At 41.9% G+C, this 26438-nt stretch overlaps 1 protein-coding gene across 8 annotated transcripts in view; it reads right to left on the bottom strand.

Annotated features, from left to right (window-relative positions):
* nav3 (neuron navigator 3) overlaps nucleotides 1-26438 on the bottom strand; it is a 198400-nt gene that overhangs the window by 54366 nt on the left and 117596 nt on the right. For 7 of the 8 annotated variants that reach the window (XM_086200982.1, XM_086200974.1, XM_086200975.1 and 4 more), the window contains exons 8-12: nucleotides 23561-24689; nucleotides 19699-19814; nucleotides 9651-9759; nucleotides 2331-2732; nucleotides 781-900 (exon numbers count right to left, since the gene is read on the bottom strand). In XM_086200982.1, the coding sequence (XP_086057108.1) occupies nucleotides 781-900; nucleotides 2331-2732; nucleotides 9651-9759; nucleotides 19699-19814; nucleotides 23561-24689 (1876 nt within the window). The remainder of the gene's footprint in view (nucleotides 1-780; nucleotides 901-2330; nucleotides 2733-9650; nucleotides 9760-19698; nucleotides 19815-23560; nucleotides 24690-26438) is intronic. The other variant, XM_086200977.1, reaches the window with a different exon arrangement.

The raw sequence follows: 26438 nt of genomic DNA, 5'->3' as shown, positions 1-26438 counted from the left end.
GCCAACAATATAAAATGCTGTTAAGAATAATAAAATACTCTCAATAGCTATTGTGAAGTAAAAAATACAGAATGCTCAATGAAGAAAAAAACGCTAAATACTTCTGATACTAATGAACCGAGTGGTGTAGGATTGAGTTTTAAAACCTGGACATAAGTTATTGTAGTCAGTTAAGTTCCCTTGTCAATGGGTTTTTTATTCAATACCTGAAATAAGGTCTGTGGTTAACACGTGGCTTAACAAGACGACAGAGGTTGTCGCAGATATTAAAAGATGTTATACTTAAAATAGAAGAGACGTGAAATTTAGTTTTGGACTTCTGAGGATTGCATTTGTGTTTCAAAAAACATAAAGTGGTGTTTATTAATGAACATAATCTTGCCGAACAAAATGTGGAAGTGTGATAAATTTTGGTTTGCCACACAGCTTTTTTTTAAAATCCAAAATCCAAGTAAAAGTCCCTTAGGCTTTCGGTTGAGGGAACCCATGTAGCTCTTAACTTGTAAGTTAGCCTAGAAAAAATCATCCCGGTGGCAATCTATCTGCCAATACAAATATGAAATGAATTGTGACGTCGCTTGAAATGAACGGATACACCTTTTTCATGTGAGCTGTGCAGGAAAAGCAGGCGATAACGAAGCTAATGCTATGATAGTCACCAATCAGTGTAGAAACCAGAGATGCTTTGTGATGCAGACACCTGCTGGCCGTCCAACGAGAAATCAAACATGCAAACAGCAAAACAAGCAGCACAATATGACTGAAAGACAGCATCTTTACCTGTCTATGTCACCCTGTATCTCTTTGCTTCCTCTCTGAGAGATTTCTCGGGAAGAAGCCACGTCTGATGCTCGACCTGTATTCCTTGCATACAGATGGAGTCCGCCATCTGTAAGATATCTGGGAGATGAGAAATAATTTTATATTAGCTGAAATTTAATCAAAACACTGATTAATGAGCACTGTTTACACTAGCACTAGAGAAGAGTTCTCACTTTAATGTGAGCATGCAAATTTAAAGGTTAAGGAGCATGTTTAAGTAAACATGTTGACAAATTGTGCATCCGAGGATGTGTGCTGTATGTAGCATTGAGTAAGTGGTTGGATTTGAGGCCTGATAGCTATCAGACACAGCTGTTAGGACATAGGGATCATTAATGTTGAGCTAATTAAGCTAATAACTCAGCTAATCACCTTTCCTTCCTGATTAGTTGTTACATTTTCTCTCCTCTCTCTAAATTGTTAATCCTACAAACTCTTTACTCCATCAATCCTTGTTTAGCTTCCATCTCAGTTCATCCTGCTCTCTCTGCCTCTTTTGGGGAAATTCTAAGTGCATGGAGTGTGTTTATGTGCGTGTTGTATGTGAATTGCTTTTCTAACACACCGCCCAGTTGCCAAAGGCATTATTGCATGAGTTGGAGGACATTCCTTGGCATTCCTATTAATTTCTCAAGAAATATTACATTGACCTTCATGAAAATAAATCTGTTATGCTACTGTATGTTGCAATGAATGTGTCAATTGATCACTCTCGAAATAAATGGCCTTGAGAGTAGTGCTGTTTTAATGATGAAGAGGGAAATCTACTGCATCCTTAAGCTGGTGTCTGTGACAGCAAAGCATGCTTGCATGACAAAATAAGCTTTCATTCATTTATTATCGCAAACAGAGGTTCCCATGGTGATTTCCAGAGGTTAAAAAAGGGTTGATGAGAATAGTGCCATACCATTTGTATGCTTCAGCCATGCTTCAGACATTAGTGGTCATAAGTCTTAATATGTTTATTTTCGGAGCCTAGTTTAGATTCTAAATTGTGTATCCTGTACAATGTTGTGGCAACCCATCAAAGCTGACATTGGGTGTATTTTCTAAAATATTCATTGCATTGAAATAATGGGTGGATGCATGAAAACGCAAAGAAGCACACAGTATGCAGAGCACAGTGCAAAGGAAGACTGAGACCAGATGGTAGATGGGTAACATGAGCAAATACACAGCAAGTACCTCAGACTTCATCCAAACCTTGCACAAAAGTGTCAGGAATCTTTAGATAACCAAAAGTAACTACTGAACAACATAGGCAGTTCACATAAATCTTAGACATAGCCCATATGACACATGAAACTGATATGCACATTAGCTAATGATTTTTAGCAAAAAGGACATTTTTTTACATTAGCAAAGAAACACACAAAGTACTCAAACATAAGGTTATAGATGTTAACATATCCAAAATTGATATGGTCAAAAAACATGATCCATGGGCCTTTAAAGCAGGCAAGTAAAATTAGTCAGTAAGTCTGAGGAAGCTAGCATGCTCATCCTACCCGCTGGTGATCTCATCCATCCGGCCGTTCTTCCCTAGGATGTCCCCATCACTCATGTACCCTGCCACCTCCATCTGCTTCCCTCCTTCCAGCCCTCCTCCTCCACCCTTCTCCCCCTGCTCCGCCCCCCTTGCTCCTGCTCCTCGCCTCAGGGGGGCGCTGTACACAAACCTTGAGGGGTCAGAGTGGCCACTGTAGCGCCCTGTGGTGCCAGCGCTCGCTGTGGTTGCCCTGGGTGCAGCATAGCTGGTGGGCATTGAGGGGGCATCTCCTGCCTGGAGACGTGGGGTTTGTGTTTGACCCAATCGCCAGGCCATGGGGGAGGAGCGTGTGGCGAGGGCTGGGAGACTTCGTCCATTGACCTCTGTGGTTACTGTGGTGTCAAAGGTTGTCTCAAGTGTACTGTGAAGACAGAGAAAGAGAAATGTATGGAAATGTATTCTGACTTTCAACTTGACGCAGCAAAAACTCAAGTACTTCTGAAAAAACAAAACAAAACAAAAAAGACAGTTGCCCGGACTAATCTTAACTCAGCAAGGAAGAGTTTTGGAAAAGTGCCTCAAATGGACTAAAATCACAGGTTACACTGAGACACCATCATATCAAGTGCATCCCCGTGTGAAGGGCAAATCATTCAGGTAAAAAGATCGGTCATGAATTTTAGCTGAGAGCTGTCTACAGCCACTGAGTGCCACTCCCTTCAAATTGTGAGTATGTGTGTGTGTGTGTGTATATGTGTGTGTGTAAGAGACAGAGAGACCTTACTAAAGTGCTTTTCTTCCCGCATGTTAACTTGAAGGGGGAGGAGAGAAAAAATGTAATCTCCCATGACAACATATGTCACTCCATCACAGTAAATAGACAGACTGGGAGTGAGAGCCAGCTCGGTTTGGTTTACAGCTACTATCAAGTGACTTTGAAGAAAACTAAGAAAAATCTAAGGAAAATAAGCAGGTGTTTACATCAGCAGAGCTAAATTCACTGGTAATACTCTACTTAAATTCAATCAGAAAACAGGGAAATTATACTGGAACCTACATCATGACTGGTCTGATACCAAAAATCAATTTTGTGGCCTCTGTTAAAAGAGAGAAGAGAGAAAAAAGACGGTCACAGTCAGAGCCATCAAGCTTGAGTTATCAAGTAACCTTATATTTTATTCTGCTGAACATACTACTGAATCTTCCCTGATTTTACTAGATGTTATTGATAACATTTTGCAGGATTTATAAGCTTGATTTACTTGATTTCAATTGTCATAGTTGCTCGCATTGACTTTAATTTTACGGACAATACCTCCCTGCTTTTATTTATGATTCTCTCTATGATCATGTTGTTTACGATTTCTTTGTTAGGGAGTTGCTTTGTGTGTAGCACTTCATAACTTGTGTTTAGGAAGTGCTCTGTAAATAACAACTTTTAATTATTATTATTATTATTGTTGTTAGAGAGGGATGGAAGAGTAAGTTGAATATTAGAAAACAGAATCAGCCAAGTCACTGAACCCTTGCAGAGGGCACTACCTTCATTTTTTTCCCCTCCAGTCTTGAATTTGCTTTTGTGAAGCCCTGAAACTTGGTATGTCTGGACACTGGCAATAAATCATCCTGTGCCTTGTGTGAGCTCTCTCTGCTGGGAAAATAGTGCACTGCATGTTGAGGGAAAGAACAAACTTGACCAAATGGCTGCTTTGATCTGTGTGTGGAAAGTTTAGCTGCTACTAAAAATTTAACTGGAACAGAAACAGGACTTATGCATGCCCCAAACAGGATTAAGAATCACATAAGGCTTTGGTAAAGTTGATCTGGGTAATATGATGATATGATGTCTGCATGAATCTTCTTTTCATGAGAATACACTCTTGTTAACTAGTATCCGCCTACACAAAAGCTGAAGTATTCTTTAATCTTAGGAGACTTTTTCTCAGGTTAAAACAGTTTTATGGAGAAAGAACAGCTGGAGATGATGCATTTGAAGTGCAGGACAGCTGCTGGGTGGGTGAGATGAGGATACTTATTTGTATGTCTGCTTCTCTACGCAAACCTTCATTAGGGGACAAAAAACAAAAACAACTTAAAGTGGCATCTCAAATGTAGCAGTGAGTTTCAGGTGAAAACAATGTGTGTGTTCGTGTGTGTGTTTATGTTTTATCAGAGAGTGCAGGAAAGATGACTAGAACATCTCTGTGATGCCAATTGCCTACAGAAGGGCAGAAATGCCAGCCATGCTCACAGCACATCTCTATCAACACCTTGTGATGTACGCACACACAAACATGTACACACACACACACACACCGCACACACAAACACAGCCCTGTTAGAGTGCCAAGAGGCCGAAGGAAAAAAAGACAAGTGCTTATCTGACAATATATTACAACTAAATATGGAAATCAATTTGACATGGTATAGGAACCAAAATCTTTTATCTGTTTATATTTAATGTAGCCTGCGAAATCAGCTTATCTTTATCTCCGGGCAGAAGCAGAGAAGAAAAGAGAAAGACTGAGGCACAATGTGTGTGAGTGTGTGGGTGTTGAGATAAAGGAATGTGGAAATGAATGATGTGACTGAAAAGCAAGTAAAGGAAAGATGCTGAGATGTTTTACACAGTTAACTTACTAGATTGCCAGCACACTGTTCATTGTCTGATTTGTGTTTTTCATGCATTTCTCAGAGACAGGTGGACAAAGGGAGGGGGTGGCACTGAGCCAGAGGTGATGATGATGAACAACCAAAATGTTGTCAATTCATTCTTGAGTCCTCATTGACATTTATGCCAAATTCAAAGAATTTCACCAAAGATGTTCCCAATGAACGTGTGTGTGTGTGTGTGTGTGTGTGTGTGTGTGTGTGTGTGTGTGTGTGTGTGTGTGTGTGTGGGTGTGGGTGGATGTGTGAGGAAGAGTGAAGCAAAAGAGAGAGACATAGACAGACAGAAAGATAGATTGAGGAAGAGAGAGAGAGAAACACTTTTTCCATGTCGTTATAGACTGAACTGTATCTGGTCTTGTATTAAGTCCTCACACTAAAACAAGTTAGTCTCCACTTAAGATGTTTTTCAGGGATTGACTATTTTCCTGGCTTTGACCCATCATTACATAAGCAGTTTTGGTAGTTGGGGAGTTCACTAGTCTGCAATCAGAGCCCGAAGCATTCGATAAATGTTAGGAACAGATCATATTAAAAAGAAAGAAGTGTTGCATCAGAATCACGCGCAAGCACTCAAACGGAGCAAGTAGCTATCGCCTCAATTTTAAATCAGTAAATAATTTAGCAAGTCCTGTTCTCCTTTTACGTCAAGTGTAAACATAAAATAAGCAAAACCCTGTAGTGCCATTTTGCTCAAAATGGCAGGTGGCTATCATTGACTCCCTTAGGGACTAGATCAGGACCCACCAGGCATGAGCAGGAGAGAAAACACAAGCAGGGGTGAACAAAGTACAATTATGAGGTAGAGGGACAAAAGTTCATAATGGCAAAAAAATGAGAAACGCACCATAGACTAGTACTACAGCAAGTTATCTATTATGGACAATGAGAACTGGATATTAATTACTTAGGTGCTTCAAAGCTTCATGGTGATTACAGATATTTCTTGTCCAGGGGAAAGATGAGGTGATCTGGCCAGGCTTTTGTCATGGACAGAATTGACATGCACATACTAAGCCAGTTATCTCAATCAGAATATTCAAAGGTAACTGCAACATTTACCATTTAATTTAATGGTTATAAACTAGGAAGATGCCAAACATTATTTCCCAGGGAGCCTTGCTGTTCCCCTGCTCCAACTCACAGACACGCACACAAACACATACAAAAACCAACACTTACATGTACGCACTGTATTAGATGCTAATGTGGAGGTGTGATTATGCATTTTCCACAGATTTCATGTTGACTGTGTGTCTATGACGTATGTGGATGAAGCTTCATTTCCAGACTAATCTAATACCTACCACCCCAATCCCACCGGATTAATATGCTGGTAAAACAATGATGCTTTATTGATCAAGCTTGGCTGAGACTCCTCTGAGGAAAAAAGGAGAAAGCAAACAAAACCATGTACACACAAACACACACACACACACACAAACACACACACGCACAACCATCTGTCATGCTGTCGGCATCCTGGCTACCGTCTTCTTTGGTAAATGGGGCAAAACACACAGAATAATAGACTATCGGAGATGGACGGAGAGGAGTGGAGAGCACCTGCCCGTGGATGTGACAAACACCAGCGGTTATCATTTTGTCTTTTCTAGCTGGAGTCTCTACATTGTTCTGTCAATGTTGCCAATGGCTTACAGATGGGACAGTCTTTTAAAGTGCTGGTTGTCCATCAACTTCTGAATGTCTTTCCATATTTGCCAGCTGGTGAGGATGGGGGCGCAGATTTTTAATTAAATCCAGGAAATGTGGAGAAGATGGCATTAAAATATCATTAATAATTGGTGACATATCTTCCTGTTGGATCAGTATGATTAACTGCGTAGGGTGAGTCGGAGAGGGACTGAGACTGCTCATGTTTGCCAAGGACACTGGGTGCACAAGCAAATGGACGAGTGGTGCTGAGAAATAAATCTGGGTTTGCTTCCCCTATCTGATTATGTTCAGTGGTTTTGTCGTGAAAAATGTGGGCTTCCTTCAAAGCGTGTGTCTTTTGTTGTAGCTATGACACATTTTGCAGAGGCTGACTATGTCACACCTCCAAACTCACCACACATATTCATTTGTGAGACAAGACCCACTTGTTGGGTTTCGATGTAGTTATTATCAAACAGAAAAATTTCAGCAAACTGTGTATGAATAAGGCGGCATGGTGGGGCAGTGGTTAGCAATGTCACCTCATAGCAAGAAGGTTCCGGGTGCAAGCTCAGGCATGGGATCTTTCTGTGTGGAGTCTGCATGTTCTCCCTATGCCTGCGAGGGTTCTCTCCTGGTACTCCGGCTTCCTCCCACAGTCCAAAGACATGCAAGAGGGGACTAGGCTGATTGATACTCTAAATTGACCGTAGGTATGAATGTGAGTGTGAATGGTTGTCTGTATATATGTGTTGACCTTGCAATGGACTAGCGACCTGTCCAGGGTGTACCCCGCCTCTCGCCCGAAGGCTGCTGGGATAGGCTCCAGCCCCCCCACGACCCTTAACAGGATAAGTGATAGAAAATGGATGGATGGATGTCTATGTATGCATTAGGTGTGTTTCTATCGGCTGGTTAGGAGCAAATAAATTACTTATGTAATACTGCCAGAGGAGGGTGTTCAGTTTAGGTTACACATGAATAGAGAACAGGAGTTGTCCACCTGTTCTTGGATTATATTTGGTTGGACAAATTGTAATTGTTCTTTGGTAGAAGCTAGTAATGGATATGTTGCTGCTTTCCCGAAACAAAGACAAATCTGAGAATTTCCATGAAGACAATGGCAGCAGAAATGCCAGTCAGTCAGTTAAATGTTTATAACATCAGAAGTTATTCAAATAAGGGATTTGCATTTCCTGTTTGGCACATTTGCTCTTGACAATAATAATAAATTTGCAAAGGGAATTTTATCAGATTTGCCATTTAACTTTTTTATATTATACTTCTAAAGACTTTGATGGCAAGCCATTAAAAATACCTGCAATCAAGCCTCCATTCAGGACAGACCACCATACTGTCATCAAACCCTCTTCTGCAATTGTGTTTTATAATTTTTTTTTTCTTGCTGCTATAACAAGTAAATTTCTAATTTTTTAAGACTACATCAATCTGAAAGCTATCAATCCTGGTGCCAAAGTCATAGAGAATTAACAGCTCTGCAATTTTCCAAAGCTCTGTGGAGCAGTTTAGCATCTTTAACCATTCCAACCCCACACAGTTCTGACCAGCAGAGAAGAAGTCAGAGTTGCTGGTTATTATATGTGTGACATAGCTGGTGTGATGCAACAAGTCCCTGAAAAGCAATTCATGCAGCTTATTTGGCTACAACGTTTTGAAATTTTTATTTTTTTTTTCTGTACCTGACTCATGTTCAAGTTGGACTAGATATCAGCTTTGTTAGGCACGTAGTGTCCTGGGAAGAGCAAGGTCCGATCAGTTGTCCCGCCTGGCTGTCAAATGTTCGGATGAATTTAGACAGTTTTGGTCAGCTATCTTCAGAATTGCACAGTTCACAAGCAAAGTGTTTTTTTTCTCTCACTATGTGAAGTGGCAAAAAGAGAAATATGGAGGCCCCCCTTTGTCAAGCTGTTGTAAGAACATAATGTACATGCCTCTTTGGCACTTCCTCCTCTTTCTATCATGACCTCAAGTCTTTATATCCTGGTGACTTTTGCATGAACAAGATGACACACATCGCTTTGGTAGCATTATTGATAGCAAACAAATAATCTTTAAAATGACTGATTGACAATTGTTCATAGCCAGAAAAACACTCAAAACAGCTTGTGATAATTTTTTGAACCTATCACTTGTTTGTAACTGAACATTGTCAATTTAAACCAGCCAGATACTATAATCTGACTTTCTAAGTTTATTCAGACAAAAACCGTGACTGTATTTTTTCAAAACTGGTTGACAATAGATTGGAAAATAGAATAGCTGAAGGTTTTGGTGTCTTTAAATAACCACTGGCAGCTAAAGCCGTTTTCTCTGCATTTGATTAATTTCTAAAACAGAGTCTGATGGATGTTGGATGATGCCTGCAGAAAGCCAGGTGGGAGGTCGGAATTTTGAGGCTTTGAAATGAAGCAAATATAGCAATAGTGGTCTGGTGGAGCACTGGAAAACTATTATAATTCCAGCTTGAGTACAGATAATTAAACAACCTCGGGAACAGATGGCATTTTTACCTTAGAGTTAGAATATAAAAGATCTCAGTTGAGAACCTAATTTTGGTCTCAACTTTTAAGTTAAGTTGCACTGAAGTCTGTAAATACTGATGAAAAAATGTCATTTTTCACTCCTCAGTCTAAACTGGATTATTAAAATTTTCATTGGATGAACTCATTTCAGAACTCTAGCTCCAGTGAGTGTCACTATAGAAGCAAAGTAACCATACTGTAATAGTTTTGGACACAAGTATTGGACTTGTTTATATTTAATGTCTTCATATAAGGATGTTTTTTTACATAAAATTCAAAACAGGTCGGAATAAACTCTAATTAGTGTGTTTTTCTTAGAATAATTGACAGCCTAATGAACTCTAAGCTTTTTCCCTTTTTTTCCCCTCTCACACCCCCCCCGCCAAAAAAAATAAACAAAGACAAGCCAAGACAAACAATGACTCAACCTCATCATTGCCTGTTAGTAATGGTAAATATCATTTGCCTACCTGTGGCTGATCTGTGTCCCCCGTAAACTGGACATGGTTTCTTCCAGGTTTTGCCGAAGGTCAGCAATGTTCTTAACCGTCCTCATGCGTCTTGTCTCAGGGTCCTCTCCTAGAGACACACATTTTTCAAGGTTTACTCAGAGTTGTTTGGACCTGAACACACACACACACACACACACACACACACACACACACACACACACACACACACACACACACACACACACACACACACACACACACACACACACACAGCAGTCCCCCAGGAGAGGAGAACATCTGACACACACATTTTCATCAGATGACACTGTGTGTCTCAGCAGGGAAACAGAATGATTAACAGTCACGATGACGGCCAACATGGGTGCATGTCCCTAAATTCTCTCCTGACAATTTGGCTGTACAATAAATCATCCTGTTGTGCGAACTGGCTACACTGCATGCAATATTTTCCTTTGGAAAGTGGATATATTACTTTACGCAATATTGACAATTTTCCTTCAGGCCAACACAGAACTGCCATGCCATGACACCACATGCTCTGTCAGTTAGTTCCAAACAGAGTCGTGGCTATAAAAGCAAACTCTGTCAGGGATCTTCTACTTCTCTGTCAGTAAAACACTGCTGCTTCCAACTACTGTCTTCCTACCCAGCCCTCTGACATCTTGAGGGACACAGCTATGAATGAACCTCATATGTTTTATGTTCTTCCCAGCATCGCCTTTACATATGGCATACTTGTTTCCCTAACACATCAGGCCTACACTGAAGGCGTGCTGCTAATAAGCAAGGGGTGGGCAACATTTCAGAACTGGGAGCCGGAGGCACACACTGAAGTATCTACTTGTCTGCTCCAATTAGGCTTCCCCGTTAACTTGTCAAGCTAGCCCATATCCACAGGCTCAGCATGGAATGGGTAATTAACAAGTGGCATGAGACATAGAATAGATGCTGGTCATTTCAAGATGCTTTCAGAAAAACATGAAGAAGGAGCTGATGAATAATATGGTGGAGCCACAGATCTCATACAATGAGGGGGCATTATAGGAAGATGAGTAAGAGAAGCTGTGTCCTGTCAGTACACTAAGCGGACATACTTACAGCATGCTACTGTGATTACAGTGAGGGGGCAGATGGCAGAAGTAGTTGTGCCAGCTCGGCATCAGGTGGGAAAAAAATGGTTCTGATGTTTGTATGCAGGAGTATGAATTGAGTCAACATCGACAATAAGAAGAAATACTAACCCCGTTTTTTTTGTTTCAACAACAACAAAAAAAAAAATCCATTTTAGAGTTCACCTAAGGGCACTTGAAGAAAAGTTCTTGCAAAAATACACAGAGTGATCACATAGCAAACAGGAATCCACAGTTTGCAGGAAGGGCTCTTCATTCTCTCTTTGTCTTCGCTAAAATGGATTGGCTTTTCTGCAAACTGCAAAATGATTTGATTTAAACAGACTGCCACAACATTGCCAGAATTTAGCTGATTTTGTCTTACCAACCTCCTGTTTTTATGTATACGCTTGTTTGGTCCACCAGGTATGATAAGTGCACAATTGCTTTGGTAATACTACCACTGGATTGAGCTAAGTGTCTTCAATAGCAAAAAATAAATCACTTTTAGATAACATAGACAATAATGTCATATGAGATGATAATTCATTGCAGTTGCATCTACAGTATCTGGTCATGAAAAGAATGTTCTATGTCGGGTGATTGTCATCAAGAAGATGACACAACTGTGTCAGACACTACATCCTTAGATCCCCTTAGACAATAGATTTCAACTTGGAACTGCACTTCCCTGAGGCACCGGTAATGCAATTCAAGCAATTTTGAGGTGGATTGGATAAACAGTTATTGAAATAATCGAGTCATACACAGACATACCAAATTTCCTGCATTTATAGTTTGATGAGTCACAAGGGTACATAGCGCAGAGCAACTGAAACAAATTTTTATTCCTCCAAAAGCCTCAATGAAGTCATTGCAAGACCCTAAGACTGGAGTACCTTTAACATCTAATGACTGAACTGAAAAATTAATGGGGGTGACATCAACAGCCAAAAGATGCCGCAGGTTTACTTGGCACCAATGATAGGATTCAGCACTCCTGAGCATTATTAGATTTGTCTAAAGATAAATTCCAGAATTCTTTTCAAATTAAGTCAACACTTGGCCTCAATTATGCTCCACCACACTGTGCAATGACCTCACGGGCTAAAGAGTAGTCTGGTATAATTGAGGTCGCATTTTGTCTGGTCAGGACAGACAAACTGAAATTCGGGTGAGGGTGAGTTTGTTGTTAAGCTTCATGTCCCTGATCTCTGACCCCATATCAGATGTGGGTACAAATTAGATATCCATAAGGTACATATAATCTTGCAGGAAAATTCACAAAAAAAATGGAAGACATGCCATCATGAAAGTGCCATGTTCATGGTTGATGCTCAGAGGTTTCTGTGCCCTAAAAGTATTCCTGTCAGGAAGAAACAGCACTGAGACGATCATCTCACAGGCACAGAGAATCTTCTTTGAAGACCAGAATGGTATGCATTTGTAATTTTTCAGTCAGGGGAAGATCAATATGGAAGGGAGATGTAGCTCAAAAATGCAATGGGCAGGAGGATATCTGGTACCACAAGCACCAACAATGTGATTCTTCCTTTCCTCTTGTCTTGCTCTTGTCCTCTCCTCCTCCTACCAGGGCCACTTGGACAAAGATCCAATTACAATATCTCATTACAAAGTGACATGAGGAGATCTGGCCCTTAAGTCTCCATCATAAATGGACACTTCATGCAACATTGAGAAGCTGCCCAAGGCATGAGTGTACATTTGTTAGTTTGTGTGTGTGTGTGTGTGTGTGTGTGTGTGTGTGTGTGTGTGTGTGTGTGTGTGTGTGTGTGTGTGTGAGCAATTCACTGTGTTGTAGGAGCAGAGGCTCACTTGCACACTACGGAGCCAAGCTGAACCTCATCCCACAGGCAAAGCAACATATTACACACTCATACACATGTATTAGGTCTGTCTGAGTCAGGAAGCTAAAATGCATTCCACAACACAACACCTAAAAGCACTTTCTCAGCTCAACAGCATCCATTTATGGATCAAAAATGGGTAGCAGATATTCATGCAGTTAAATCCCTTGAACCTCATATCCTAATGTTGCTGCTTATGAAAATGAATAGCTGGTGAGAGGACGGTGGGAAAAAAAACACAACATTGATTTGAATTTAAGATGTTGTCCGGCTCTTGGCCTAGAGAGGCTGTGAAGCAACTACCAGGGAAGTGGCGAGGTGCTGAAAAGGATGTGGAGGAAGATATACACACTTCCTTAAACCACTTACGGTATAAAACAATGCTGCTCCAGATCGGGTGGGCATAACATAATGTAAATGATTGCTATTTGGCACAGACACACTTGAGCACAGACACACATCCTCCCTTTTTAAATAATGCATATAAGCTGGTAATGATGTCACTTTTTCAAGCTGAATACTATTAAGGAGCCATTCCTGGGATTTAATTATAATACACTCATGGATGTCAGACCACATTCACAGAGAAACACACAACAAAGCATGACTGTATGCACACTCTAGCCTTACTGCAGCCCGTGGACAGCCTTGGCTCTCAAAGATGTGTTAAATGTGCTGTTTTAGCGAATTGTGAGATTGTTAGTACATATCGACTACAATTGCTCCTGAAAGCAAACAGCAAAAACTGCCACGGCAGCAGCTAGATACTTTGAAACTTCGACAGCAGAGTTCTTAATAGATGTAAATGGCTGATCTCTCACACACCACATGGGGATAAACTCTCTCTCTCTTTTTCTCTCTCTCTCTCTCACACACACACACACACACACACACACACACAAATCAAAATATTCAGGTGCACGAAAAGAAACACACTTGTACACCCACACAAAGTGAAGATAAGCACACATGCACAGTGATAATAATAGGCTATTGATTAGGCTAGGTGTAGGATTCACAGAGAGAGAAAGAGGGAGAAATTACAAACGCCCTGCAGTTTCATTTTCTGTATTTCAAGGTCTTTTTGCTTTGTGCTGTGTCATGCCTCACCCTACTCAAAGGAACTCATTGAGACTGGACCATAATCTGGCTATTGCTAAAATGCACCCTGCTATGCTGTGGATTTCATTTTGTGTTATCTGTAGAGTCACATTCATAATCTTTTCTATTGAAACAGTGTAAAAATGCCAGGTCTCATCAGCTGAACAGTCCTCTCCTATGTTTCTTTCATGTGACATTAAAGGCAGGTTTGTACATGGGTGCCCATTAAGAGTATAAGCCCCATCATACTGCAAGTACATTGTTCATCACCCATGTTGACTTCTATCTAGCTGTAAATAAGACTCTGGGGTTCTGAAACTACTGGTTACAATGCTGCACTAGCTGCACATCACATATATTGATACATTTAATCACAACTGAGTGGCCATAAAAACACCAAAATAAGTTTGTACTGTTGAATGTCTGGTTCCCTTGTCTCCAAGTCAAATCCCTGAAGTGAGACATGTGATTCACACAAGCTTAAAATATAAAAAAATATTTAAGTTACTGTTCAATAGCAGATAAGACCTCACTATACTTGAGTTGAGAATTTTGAAGTATTTACATGACTTGAAAATGGCATTTGCCAGACATTGCTAAGGACATCAAATTACAATGTTAAGGTTTACTTGTAATGACTGCACATATGCTGCAAAAATCCTGAATGTGATGTTTGTGAAGATTTTTTAAGTAGTCTAAGTCTCATAAATTTGTTGATGCTGTTTTTTTTTTTCCCCTTGCAGTAATCCAAAATCCAATGTAAAAATCTCATAGGCGTTTAATCAAAGGAGCCCAAAGTAATGCTAACTTGTGGGCTGGCCTACAAAAATACATCATCCCTGCAGCACTATTTTGTGGAACATGTTTTTTATCTATCTTTGTCCATGACGGCTGAAGATGCGGGCAAAAAAATGTGGATATGAGTGTGAATTGCATGAGGAAAGGTGTGTGGTGCTCATACAATCTGGCCTCAAAATGTCTTTTTAGTGATGTATTTATGTTTAATGATTAACAATGTCTTGTTTATCCTATTATGAGGACTGAGAAAAGTATTCAAGTTGTTTTCTGTGGAAAAATCTCTGATTTGTTTCACCAAAACGTACGTCATATGACATAAAACATGTTATTTCCTGTATAGTTTCCATTTTGCGCTATCGTGATAATATAAAGGAATATAATGTTCAAATGATTTTTGGCAAAGCCCATGCTCATTTTCCTCAAAATTTCTGAGACTGTGCTGACTTACGTAGGCGAGGTTTTGTATGTAGCACCTGTTCCAGGTCACCCAGCATTGTGAGGATCACGTCCTTGTCCAGTTGAGCTGTTCCCTCACGAGGCCCTCCCCCTGAAACCTCCTCCTCTGCCCAATACCCACTGTCTTTTTCCCTGTCTCCGGGTTTCCTGCTGGCCGTGCCTGCCGAGTCCTCATCTGAACGCCCACTGCTGCCCTCTTCATCTGTTCCCACCTCCTCCCTGGATGTCCGCAATGGCTCAGCCCGTGGGTGGCCACTGTAAGATGCCCGCTGTGGCCGCCCGCCTGCAGCTGTGCATCGCCAAGGAACAGGGATAAGGGAGTGCTCTGACTGAGAAAGCACCTTGGTGAGAGAGAGAGACAAGGATCTAGCTCGGGTGCCCCGTACTCCTCCACCCCTTGTGACCACCTCTTTTCTGGGGCTCGCCTGCAGACTACCTCCTGCTCGCTGTGTGGAAGATGTGTTCAAAGAAGAGTTTTGAGGGTGAGAAAGGCGGGGTTGTGGCTCGTCAAGCTCAAAGGAGTAAACTCGCTGTTCACCATCGCTGAGTAGTGTCAGGTTTGTGAGAGAACGTTGCTTGATCCGCAGGTTGAGGTTGTCAGGGAGAGGCTGAGGAGGCCGTCGAGCTGGGCTACCTCCTTGATACACCGAGAACTCTGCACCCCTCTTCATGTCTATTCCCCGTTCCCCTCCCTTTTTTCCTGGCTTACCTCTTTGCCTGTGGTGGCTTAGTGACTGGCTCTACCTGTGTGCTGCTTTCTGTTTCTCATCTTGGCTGCACTGTCACTGATGGAGCAGATGGATAAAAGGAGCCAGAGGACGGAGGAAGCAGGTAGTTGAGTCCCCATGTCCCACACCTCCCAACTGAGGTCCCAGCTTGAGACGGTAGCAAGCACCGGGTGAAGGGTGGAGAGAAAACCTTCCTCTCAGGCATATAGGTAGAGTCCGGATCCATCCTCGAGCCAGCCCATACCCTTGGTCAAATGATGAGCAACATACAAGCAATTCTTTCCTTCACTCCCTCTCCTGTCCTCATGCTTTCTCTGTCTTCTTGGCTCCTGTCTCTTCCTCACTACTGTCAGGGGCGTGGAAGAACGACTCGCTACATCTCCCTTTTCTCACCAACACATTCTCTCTTGCTCACCCTCGTTCTCACACTCTTTCTCTTTTACCCTATTAAATGACCATCTCTTTTCATTTACTCTTATCTCTCTTCCTCAACCGTCTGTCTTTCCTTTAATTACCACCTCACTGCCACACTTCTCCTGCCTCCCCTCTGACTCTGACAGTCCCTCTCTCCTCACACTGGAGAATGAGCGGGCGGTGAAGCCGGCGAACAGGCTCACATAGCTCTGCCAGTTCATTCCAGCATGCAGCCTGCAGTGCCTCTCTCTCTCTCTCTCTCTCTCTCTCTCTCTCTCTCTCTCTCTCTCTCTCTCTCGCTCTCTCTCTCTCAGCACTGATTCTCACTGTTTATCATGCTCTCTTCCTCTTAATCCCTCTCATTCTCTCACTTTCTCTTGCCAGCCCTTATCTTCTTTCCCTGCAACTATCTTTCACCCATCCCTGTCGCTCCATCTCTCCCTCGCTAGTGTGACAGTGAGTTGTTTGGACAGTGCACCTGTAAGCCTGCAGCTCCTGCTGCACCGCTGGCTGCCTGACTTAATTAAATGCTATCTCGAGGAGCTAAACAGCGAGCCCGCAGCTTATCACGGATCAACAATGAGACCACAGAACCAACATATTCCCATCAGTCAGTGCAAGCTTTAGTGGCCCAGCTGTTATTGGTCACAGCTGCATTAGACACATTGTCTAATCCTAATTTCCAATAGCTAGAAGACACTGGAAGCAGTTGCCCCAGAAACCATGATCATGGTGATCCTTGTCATGTTTGCACTGCAAAAAAACTGGACAATAGATTGCTGAGTGAAAGTGGCTTTGATTTAGTCTGTAGACTTTTCTGTTGTGACACAGTTGAGAACAGAAGAATCACATGTTTCTGTTCTAAAAACGAAATCCATTGGAACATCCAGGAATTGGTTGAAGATTGATCATTTTTCAGCATGTAAAAATTGTAAATGATGAATGTCACCACTTTGAAATGAACAAACGCACTGACACAAAAATCAGATGTGTCATCAAAGTTGACAGCTGCCACCGCAGGTGTAAAATGAGAAGGACTTGTCTGTGGTGTTTGTGGTACGTACCCCCTTCAACAACATATTTCTATCCTATGTGAAGACCAACTCAAAAAAATGAATGATGGAGCACGGACATGAAACGTGACAACAAAAAACAAGTGTTTTAGATGGACACCAAACAAAGGGAATGGTCAGTCCTGCAGTCTAAGTTTACCCGACAAATGACAGCTTTTCATAAAACCGCGACCAAAGCAAAACGTCTGGAATGTCATTGCCGACCGGACATCCCGAAACCTGTAATCAAAAGCAGTTGTTTGTGCATGCTGGTCTTTGCATTAAGGCAGACTCAAAGCAAAGTTGAGAGGAGACAAGCTAAAGCAAGTGCCATATGCATGTTTTGAAACCTGTGGCAATTAGACAAGACAGAGTATCGTTTATCACTGTGACTTCACAGGCTATGCTGCAGGTGGCTTCAGCTGAGATGAGCTACTGCTGCGACTTTCTTTGCAACTGTTTTGTTTCACCGTGGAGCTTGGCTGTAATGGGGGGGGGGGAGAATAGGAAGAGGAACCTTTACTTGACATTAAATCAAAATATAAATCACAAGTGGAATTTTCTCAAAGCCTGTTGCATGAAATTTGAAGAGGAATTAAGTATTGCACATGAAAATGCATGATAGATTTTGAAAGGGTACATGAAGTAATGAAACTGAAATTTTCATTTAGAAGGGCACATTGCAACTGACACCATGGGAATTCTCTGTACCAGCTGAGTGTGTTTTGATGTTGGTTTAACCTCTCATGTTTCTTCTTGTCCAGAATTTAAGATTGTGGTCAGAAACTCCCTCAAAATTTCTGTCTGTCCTGAACTCCAGGGCACAACAGCACAAGGACTGTAATTACAAATCAAAAGAGTAGTTTGCGGTCTGTCCTTGTTTTGATTTGATACAGATGTGTCAACCTGTTTTCACTCTAAAGTTGGTAAATACTGACTCTTGTCAGTGGCTCTTTGTGTCAAACTACGATGCTGTCGGAACCCCTCAAGCACCATTTTTCAGGTGACGTCATGAGGGTGTTTATAAATCACTTGTGATAAGATGTTGGATGGGGACATGAATGGGTTAAACACTACACTTTGCTACCATGGTCCCATATTTGAGATGTGTTTTTAAAGAAAAGACCAGACTTTACAATGTGATAGCAGTTTCCAACCATGAGTATTACGTTTCCTATTTTATTTGAATTAGTATTTTATTAAGTGTTGTAATCTAAATAAAACAAAACAAAACAAAAAAAAAGCAATCAAAAAGTGCACGCCTCTGTCATGGCAAAATTTTGGCATGGCATGGAGTCTGGGTGCACCAAATTTGAGGAACAATCTCCAGTTTGTCAGGGACACTAGCCCTTTTTTATTCTTATTTTTTTAAGGTACAAAACCAGTCCCTGCCCCTGTATGTTTCAAAGTGTGAAGTCTGGCACTCATGCTGTAGTGCTGCCACCTAAATGTGGTTCAAACAGATCAAATAATCGCACTGTTATGGTGCATGATAAAAATCTACAAGAACAGTCACATAAAATAGTGCAAAAACCATTCCTCTAAGGTGACTCAAAATAATCAATGATATGTATGCTTATGTGAAGCATGACTGGCTCTGATAGAGCACTGTGATTGTAACACATGATGGCACTCTGCAGGGATGTGAACAAAGAGCCCCAGATGCTCCCTGCAGCCCGTTGTCATTGCTGACCTTTTCCCTTGACTACATAAAACCGGTGCTGGGCTGTGCTGGGCAGGAACCCCCCATAATCAAATATGGACACCTCATCACCCACAGCCATTGCAAATAGACTGTCATACTTACTGCACAATGGTAGCCATATGCCATCTGCTATGCTAGCCACTGCAGTAGGGATTCTGCAGCTACTCTTCAATTATTATTTTAAAGGAACACAATCACAAACAAACAACACAAGCTTTGTGGGGAAAAAGGCCTCTCCAGAACCAGACAAGAATTTAGATGCCATTCCCCCCTCTGTGTGTGCATTAGGGAGCTGAGGCCTTCAGAAATGCACCAATTGTTAGTAAGCTTAGCACCATAAATGCACAGGCCAGTCTTTTCTAGCTTCCAGAACCTGTAGTTCCTCTTTTGCGTATTCTTGTTCAAATAGATCAAATTCAGGATCTTGGTTTTTTCAAAAATACTCTACAAAGTTGGCCATAATTAGGTATACGTAGCAGTCACTCTAGTCTTCAACAAACATTTTGTTGAGTAGTGTTTTGAGGTGCTTTGTCAAATCACTGCACCCAGTCAGGAAGCAGTTCCAGAAATTGTTATGCTTCTAAAATTATGAGTACAATATCTTGCAATTTTAAATGGTGATTCCATAGCACATGTTAGACACAACTCTAGTTCTGTAATTATAAAGAACATCAACGCAACAGCAGCAAGTTCAGCATTATAGAAACACAGATGCAGACAAGCAGTTAACCTGTAACGGTGATAATACAATGAAACGTTCATCAAGGAGATAAACAGTGATTAGATATCATATATACAGCTTTAGCTGCACTACCTGATATCTCCTCCAGGCACTGTTTGGCTGTCTTGCTGTAGACCAGCTCTCCCTTGGTTGGACTGAGGCAGGGGTCAGCTGGGGCCACCATGGTGCAGTCATTCTCTGAGAATGTCCTGAAGTCACAAAGAACACATAATAATACCATGCAGTTAAAACAGCAAAGAGAAATGGAGAGTTTCTACCTGAATGTGTGAAAATAAAAAGTGTTGTAAAATGCAACAAAGGGTGAGAATACCATCATTTGATTTTGTTTGCTTTGGCATTAAAAACTATCACACTATTTAGCTGTTATCAATAAACATACTGCTGTATGTCTGTGCATTGTCTTGCATGTCATAGTTCAGACAGGGAATCATAAAGGGCTGATGCACTGAAGCACTAACAGAAAGAGTACTGGGATATCCCTCCATGAATTCAGTGTCTTGACTTTTTATGTGATGTTAAACTAAAAACAGTTAAATGTCAGACTCAGTTTATGTTTTGGTCTCTGCCTCAGTCAACAGTCTGACAACTCAAAAGAAGGAGGGGATGCCTTGCATAGAACACTTTCTTTGAGCGTCTCTCTAAGTGCGCAGGTGTGCGCATGAAATGTGTCTCTCCTCAATTCTGCTGCATCACCCGCCACGCACTGTTTGTTTACTGATCTGAAGAAACAGGTGTAGAGTCCAATACACACACACACACACACACACACACACACACACACACACACACACACACACACACACACACACACACACACACACACACACAGAGTCATACCAGGGACAACCACCACCTGCAAAGCTGCAGATAAAAGTGTTCCTCCAATTGTAGCAGAAGCATGTGACTTCAGCTCATGTGAAAAAGCTGGTTTTCTTGCTGAAAGCTCCTCTTACTTCTGTGGATTCACAGAGAGAGCAATACAGCATTCTCTACCACTGCTGCACCTAATAATTAGGACCCAAAATCAAATAAAAAAACAGGTGACTACTGAAACAAATGATTAATGCTGAAATACCAGTATCTATTTTGCCATCTATCCTGCCTAAACTATTTCAAAAATTCGTCTTTGAATTACCCACATATGGGTGATTCGTACTCACAAAGACCTCATCCCCATCCCCAATGTCTTGTCCTCTTGGTGAGTCCAGAACAGCCAGCAACACATTCTTAAATTGAAGTTAATGGACACATCATTCAAGTTGCACAGTGGTGCAGTGGTTACCACTGTCGCCTCACAGCAAGAAGGTACCGGGTTCGAGTCCCGGCTCGGGCATGGGATCTTTCTGTGTGGAGTCTGCATGTTCTCCCTGTGCCTGTGTGGGTTCTCTCCGGGTACTCCGGCTTCTTCCCACCATCCAAAGACATGCAATTGGGGACTAGGCTGTTTGGACACTCTAAATTGACTGTGAATGGTTGTTTGTCCTATGTTGCCCTGCGATGGACTGGCAACCTATCAAGAGTGTACCCCGCCTCTCACCTGTTGACACTGATAGGCTCCAGCCCCCCCCCCCCCCCCCCCCCCGCAACCCTTAATGTAAGAATAAGTGGAAGACAATGGATGGACACATTATTCCTCCATCCATCCATTTTCTACAGCTTATCCTTTTAAAGGTCATGGGGGGCTGGAGCCATTCGCTCTTACTGCCACACCTACAGTCAATTTAGAGTATCCTTTAATCTACACCACTGTGCAACCTGACATCATTTCGGATTAATATATTTTCTTGGTTCAGATTATTTCAGAGGAGGAGGGAAAGTAGGAGAACTGTCAAAAAACTGCAAATCTGCCCCCTGTCTCTTTTTGAGAGGGGCATGAATACAGGTTGACTGCAGCAAAGTCCCTTGAAACGTTGTTTAACTTGGTGGAGAAAATCTTGGGTAGAAAAAGATGAACTGGAGTAGATTAAGAGGCCTTACTTGGCCTAAAATGATGGTGCATTGCAGCACAGCTAGAGGCCCTTACAGCTAATTCAACCAGCTGAGACAAGTGGGTGAGGCCTGCAAGTCAGAGGGAAGAGGGAAAAAACAAAGATGGTGGTGGAGAAGTGACAGTTATGACTCAAAGCTTATGAAAAATCTTGGTATCGGAGCATGATGCAAAATTTCAGTCTGTACTGTGCCTCCAAACACCTTTTCATACCACTTTTGTTTCAGCAAGCCACCGCAGCTGAGGATTCATATCAGTGTATCATCATTTAATGTGTGGAACAAAATACCAGGGGGTAGCTATAACTCTTGCTGTAGAGGGTTTGTGGCTTGACTGCATGCCCCCCATATTATTTCACCATTTATCTATATGAACAATTTCTACCTAGCTTCTTATTTCACAAATGTGCATTCACAGCGGGAGCAGCAAGAGCATCAATCTGACCCAAAGTCATTAATTTCCCAAGGAAGCGACCATCTGTGTGAGGTGAGCAGTGGAATTACCATTGGAGGCAAGGTTTTGATGATGTCAGTGTCAAAATTAAGTCTAAGTTTGGACAACTTCAAGATAACAAAATTTCTGAACGCTGTTCAGCCATAAGAGGTGTGAAGGATCACTGTTCTATGTGAAGGTATCTGACATATCAAGCGTGCTTCTGAATCAATTGTGTCACGTCATTTTCTGCTGTTTCGTATGAGTAACCTATGCACTAAAAAACGGAAGTACGAAAAGAGAACAATTCTGCACTTACAGGAGCGCTTTTCCCCAAAAGGTACAACTGTTACTTTGAAAGTAAAAGTATTGGTCTTTAAAAACTGATTGACAATTGTCATTCAAAGCATATGCCCAAATGACAACCATTGTTTTGAGGCACACTGGTAGCTCTGTTTAATGTTGTCATGAGAAATACTGTTGCAAGAAAAAATCCAGAATGCCTTGTTATGTCCTTTGAGAAATGTAATACACTTTCCATTTCTCTTTCCATATGCAGTTGGTAAATTGATTAGAAGTAATGATTATGTTTTGTTGCTGAGTATATCGTGAAGTAATTAAAGAGAAATGTGTTTGGGGCAGATTTTTGCTTTCACCACATCAACCTCTCTCTCTCAGCCCAAAATCAGAATATAGCAAACATAATTTGAGTGGTAAACTCAAGTCCAGCCTTCCATCAGTAACCTGTGGGGGATGTCCCAGTTGGTCCATGCACTTTTTGTCAAAACTACAAGGTTTTCCATTTTCTTTTTGCTCATTGAGTAGACTGTCTACAATTTGAATTTTGGGGCCCTGTCTCATAAATGGCTATCACTTCCAATCTGCCAAGGAATGATTACTGTAGCAGTTGAAATTTACAAGACGTGTGGGATTCAGGGTATGCTAATGCTTGCAAGCTGTAACACTGAATGTAGCAGAGCTGACTGTACGACGGTGGAGGTAGATGTGAGAGGGGGAGAAAGGGTGAGGGATTAAGACTTGCTCAATTGGATTCCAAACTCTCATTCTCTCTGAGCACAAAGGCATCTTGGAGACTTTGGCGCACTTCCATTTTTTTCCTCCCTGGATTACTTCTCCTGTTGTAAGAGAAAATCAGCCCAGTCGGCCAGATTTATCAACTTCCTGCACCTCTGATGATTGTAAGATCAGGGACCTATGCACCAGCTGCTTGCATCAAAATAGCACAAGTTGAATAAAGAAAAAGGGTTCCTGATTGCTGTCAATGTCTGAATTCTCTCATCAAAGATGGAACCCAGACAGTTGAAGAATAGGCTTTGGCAAGCAGCCGGCAGTGAATGGTAATTTGTTCTGTAATGACTGTGAGGAGATGTGGAGGCGAGAGCAAGATGCACAGTGGGGACGTCCAGCTGATTACTGGCAGTGGTCCAAGGTTTCATAGCATGTGTTTGTGAGTGAGTATAAGTGCGTGTGTCTTTGAACATGTACTAGCCTCACCTGTACATGAAGGGAGCCACAGTGGCAGTATTGGGGTGGTTGTGCTGCTGCTGCTGAGGAAGTTGTACTACTCCATTCCCTCCAAGCGCTCCTCCTCCTCCCCCTCCTCCAACCAGCACCCCACTGGTCCCTGACAGGGCTGAGGTGCTGGTAGAGGAGGTCATGCTGGTCCGTTTGCCCTCTGGGCCCCCCATAGAGCGCTGTATGTAGAAACTCCCACCTTGTCCACTTTTTGTCATCTTGGCTCTTTCTCCCTCTCCTCCCCGCAGATTACCGCTGCTGTTTAAGGTGGCCTGGTTCTGAGTCTGGGACTGACTCTGAGGCTTGGCTGTAGTGGTGGAGAGACCTTTAAGTCCTGGCTTAGGAATGCCACTGGAACCTGAGGAGGCACCACTGTCTTTCTTTCCAGATGAAGGCTTCCCCCCCTTAGGGATGAGGCTGCCAATTTTGGAGGTCTTCTTTGTGGAGTCTGCAAAAGACTCACGCTCCTCTTTGGGTGGAGTACTGTCCTTTGAGGATTTACCAGATTTGTTTTTCTCCTCCTTGTCTTTGGACGATGTTACAGACCTGCTACCATTAGCAGAACCCTTTGAAAATGAAGAGGAAGGGGAGGAAGAGGAGGACTTGCTTGGTGTTGTGAGGGAGGATGCAGTGGTCTTGGTGGGCATATTTTTTGCTGTAGCACTGCTACTGCCACTGCTGCACACTGACCCTGTGGGTGTCAGTCCATCTTCACCATACTCTGACAGATCATCCTCCTCCTGTAGAGCCATATCAGCCACAGACGGAGATGTTCGTGAAGCTGATCGTGGATTAATCAAACGAAACTTCTCTAGCATGGACCTCTGGGGTCCACCACCATGAGCTGACCCTACTTTTGACCCATCATTTGCATGTGGCTGGAGACCTTCTGGTGTCTGTGATGAAGGGGATGAGGGCTGTGTGGGACTGGCCAGCATGGACGAAGTAGCACTGTGCTTGAGGTTCATAGATTTGCTGCGCCATGACTTGCCGACGGTGGGTGAGGGGATGGCAGAGGCCAGCTGCTGCCCACTGAGGCTGGTAGGAACAGTCCCACTGATACCACTCCCATTCATCCCACCAGGTACTGGGATACCCCTCACGGCCTCTGAACCATGTGGAAAAAGAAGAACAGAAAAATATAAAATATTAACCATATTAAACAATGATTTGTTATGATAATGATATAAATTGAAACAATGCCTTTCTAGTCTTCATTTATTGCATATCCACTCTGGAAAAATAATTCAACAAAGACCATTACAATATAAGGAAGACAGACTGATAGGGGTTGTCTCTTTTGAGCATTTCATTTTCGACTGCAGTAGTATTCATCGTTGTGCCTCTGACACACTGAATTCCCCCAGAAAACCTGACAGGAACCAACACTGAAGTTTTTACTATGGCAAACTTTGACAGTCTTTGTGGATTTATCCGTCTTTTCAGAAGTCACGGGTGGATGCTGTTCTCTCTCCTTTGTGGTTTTACACAAGTTCAGCTCAAAAGCAAAACAAAAATGGAAAGCTTTCATAGTATTTCAATGTAGTGTGATGTAAAAAAAAATTCAGAGCTTATTCCCAATTGAGGGAACATCACTGGCACTTTTGATTGAAAGAAAAGGCTTGTTTTTATTGCGGCGATGTCTCTAAAGAGTTGGAGCTCAAGTCGTCTGTACCCTAACCGCTCAGGCGTCCACCCAGTAATTTGCACTTCTATGGGGGCCTGTCACAGCACGTTTGCAGGTGGAAAGCTGGGTGGTGAGGGACAGGCAACCATGTAGAATCCATGACAACAAAAAAGATCACACTGCCCATGTTAACACGGATGGAGAATTCCCTTCAGAAAAGAAGCCACCCACCCCCACATTCAATTTTAATCCTTGTTAGTGTGCAATAATCAATATGTTCTAGGAGTTAAGGAGTTAACTTATGATTTGGTGGAGGCAGACTTTCCAGAGTCTTTCCTTGAATTCTTCTCCACAATCCTCAAAGAGCTGAGATTGTAATGCATTCACCTGTGTGAAACATGTAGATAAGGACTGCAGTGGCAAGAAGAGAGCACCTTTTCCAGTTGAGAAAGTGTGTGCATAGCAGCCTGAACTACAAAAAACTCTGACGGCAAATAAATCCAGTAGGTGCTGCGAGTAGAAATTGGTGTCTGTGACTCTGATGCAGGGAATCATCAGGGATGCATGGCTGTGCAGCTCTAGAGGAAGAGCTTCATGTTGTCTGCACTGTGTTACTTAGACTCTGTAAATCTGTAAGGTACATTATGGTTGGTGGATTGTGCTCGAGGTTAAATTTAGTTTATATGATGTTTATGCTTTGTACGTTCTGAAAAATACATATAACCAAGGTAAATTTGAATAAAAATGATTTTCCATATTTCTAATTGAATTCCACTTAGATTCTGTATTAAGCCACAGTGGATATAAATATATGGATATAAATGAGGAGGCAGCTAAACCTACTGTTAACATCATTCTATTTCTTAGGGGAAAAAAACAAAAAACATATTCACACTGGCAATAGCTCTAACCAACTTTATGGTCAGTGGTGTATAACATTACAAGTAAAAGCTGTCCAAGTATGAATTAAGTAATAATGTCTTCCAACTGATCCTGTAAAAAGCCTATCATGTCTGTATACAAAGACTTACTACTTGTTATATTTTCACACAATCTGTACAGACATTCTAGTAACTTTGACCCCTTCTGACATTCATATTTATACATTGTCAGTATAATGTGTCAGCCAAATAAAGCATGCCAAGTCAAAGCACACACACTTACAAAGCACACATAAACATCTATCATGTGTGTAAAATGAATGTTTTAGACAAACCGCTGTGCATTGAC

This window comes from Aulostomus chinensis, chromosome 4, assembly GCF_037954235.1.
Source record: "Aulostomus chinensis isolate RoL2024-O1b breed Wild chromosome 4, RoL_Achi_v1.0, whole genome shotgun sequence".
Taxonomy (NCBI): Eukaryota; Metazoa; Chordata; class Actinopteri; order Syngnathiformes; family Aulostomidae; genus Aulostomus; species Aulostomus chinensis.
The sequence above is the reverse complement of the archived record's forward strand: the minus strand, read 5'-3'. Positions and strand labels throughout refer to the sequence as shown.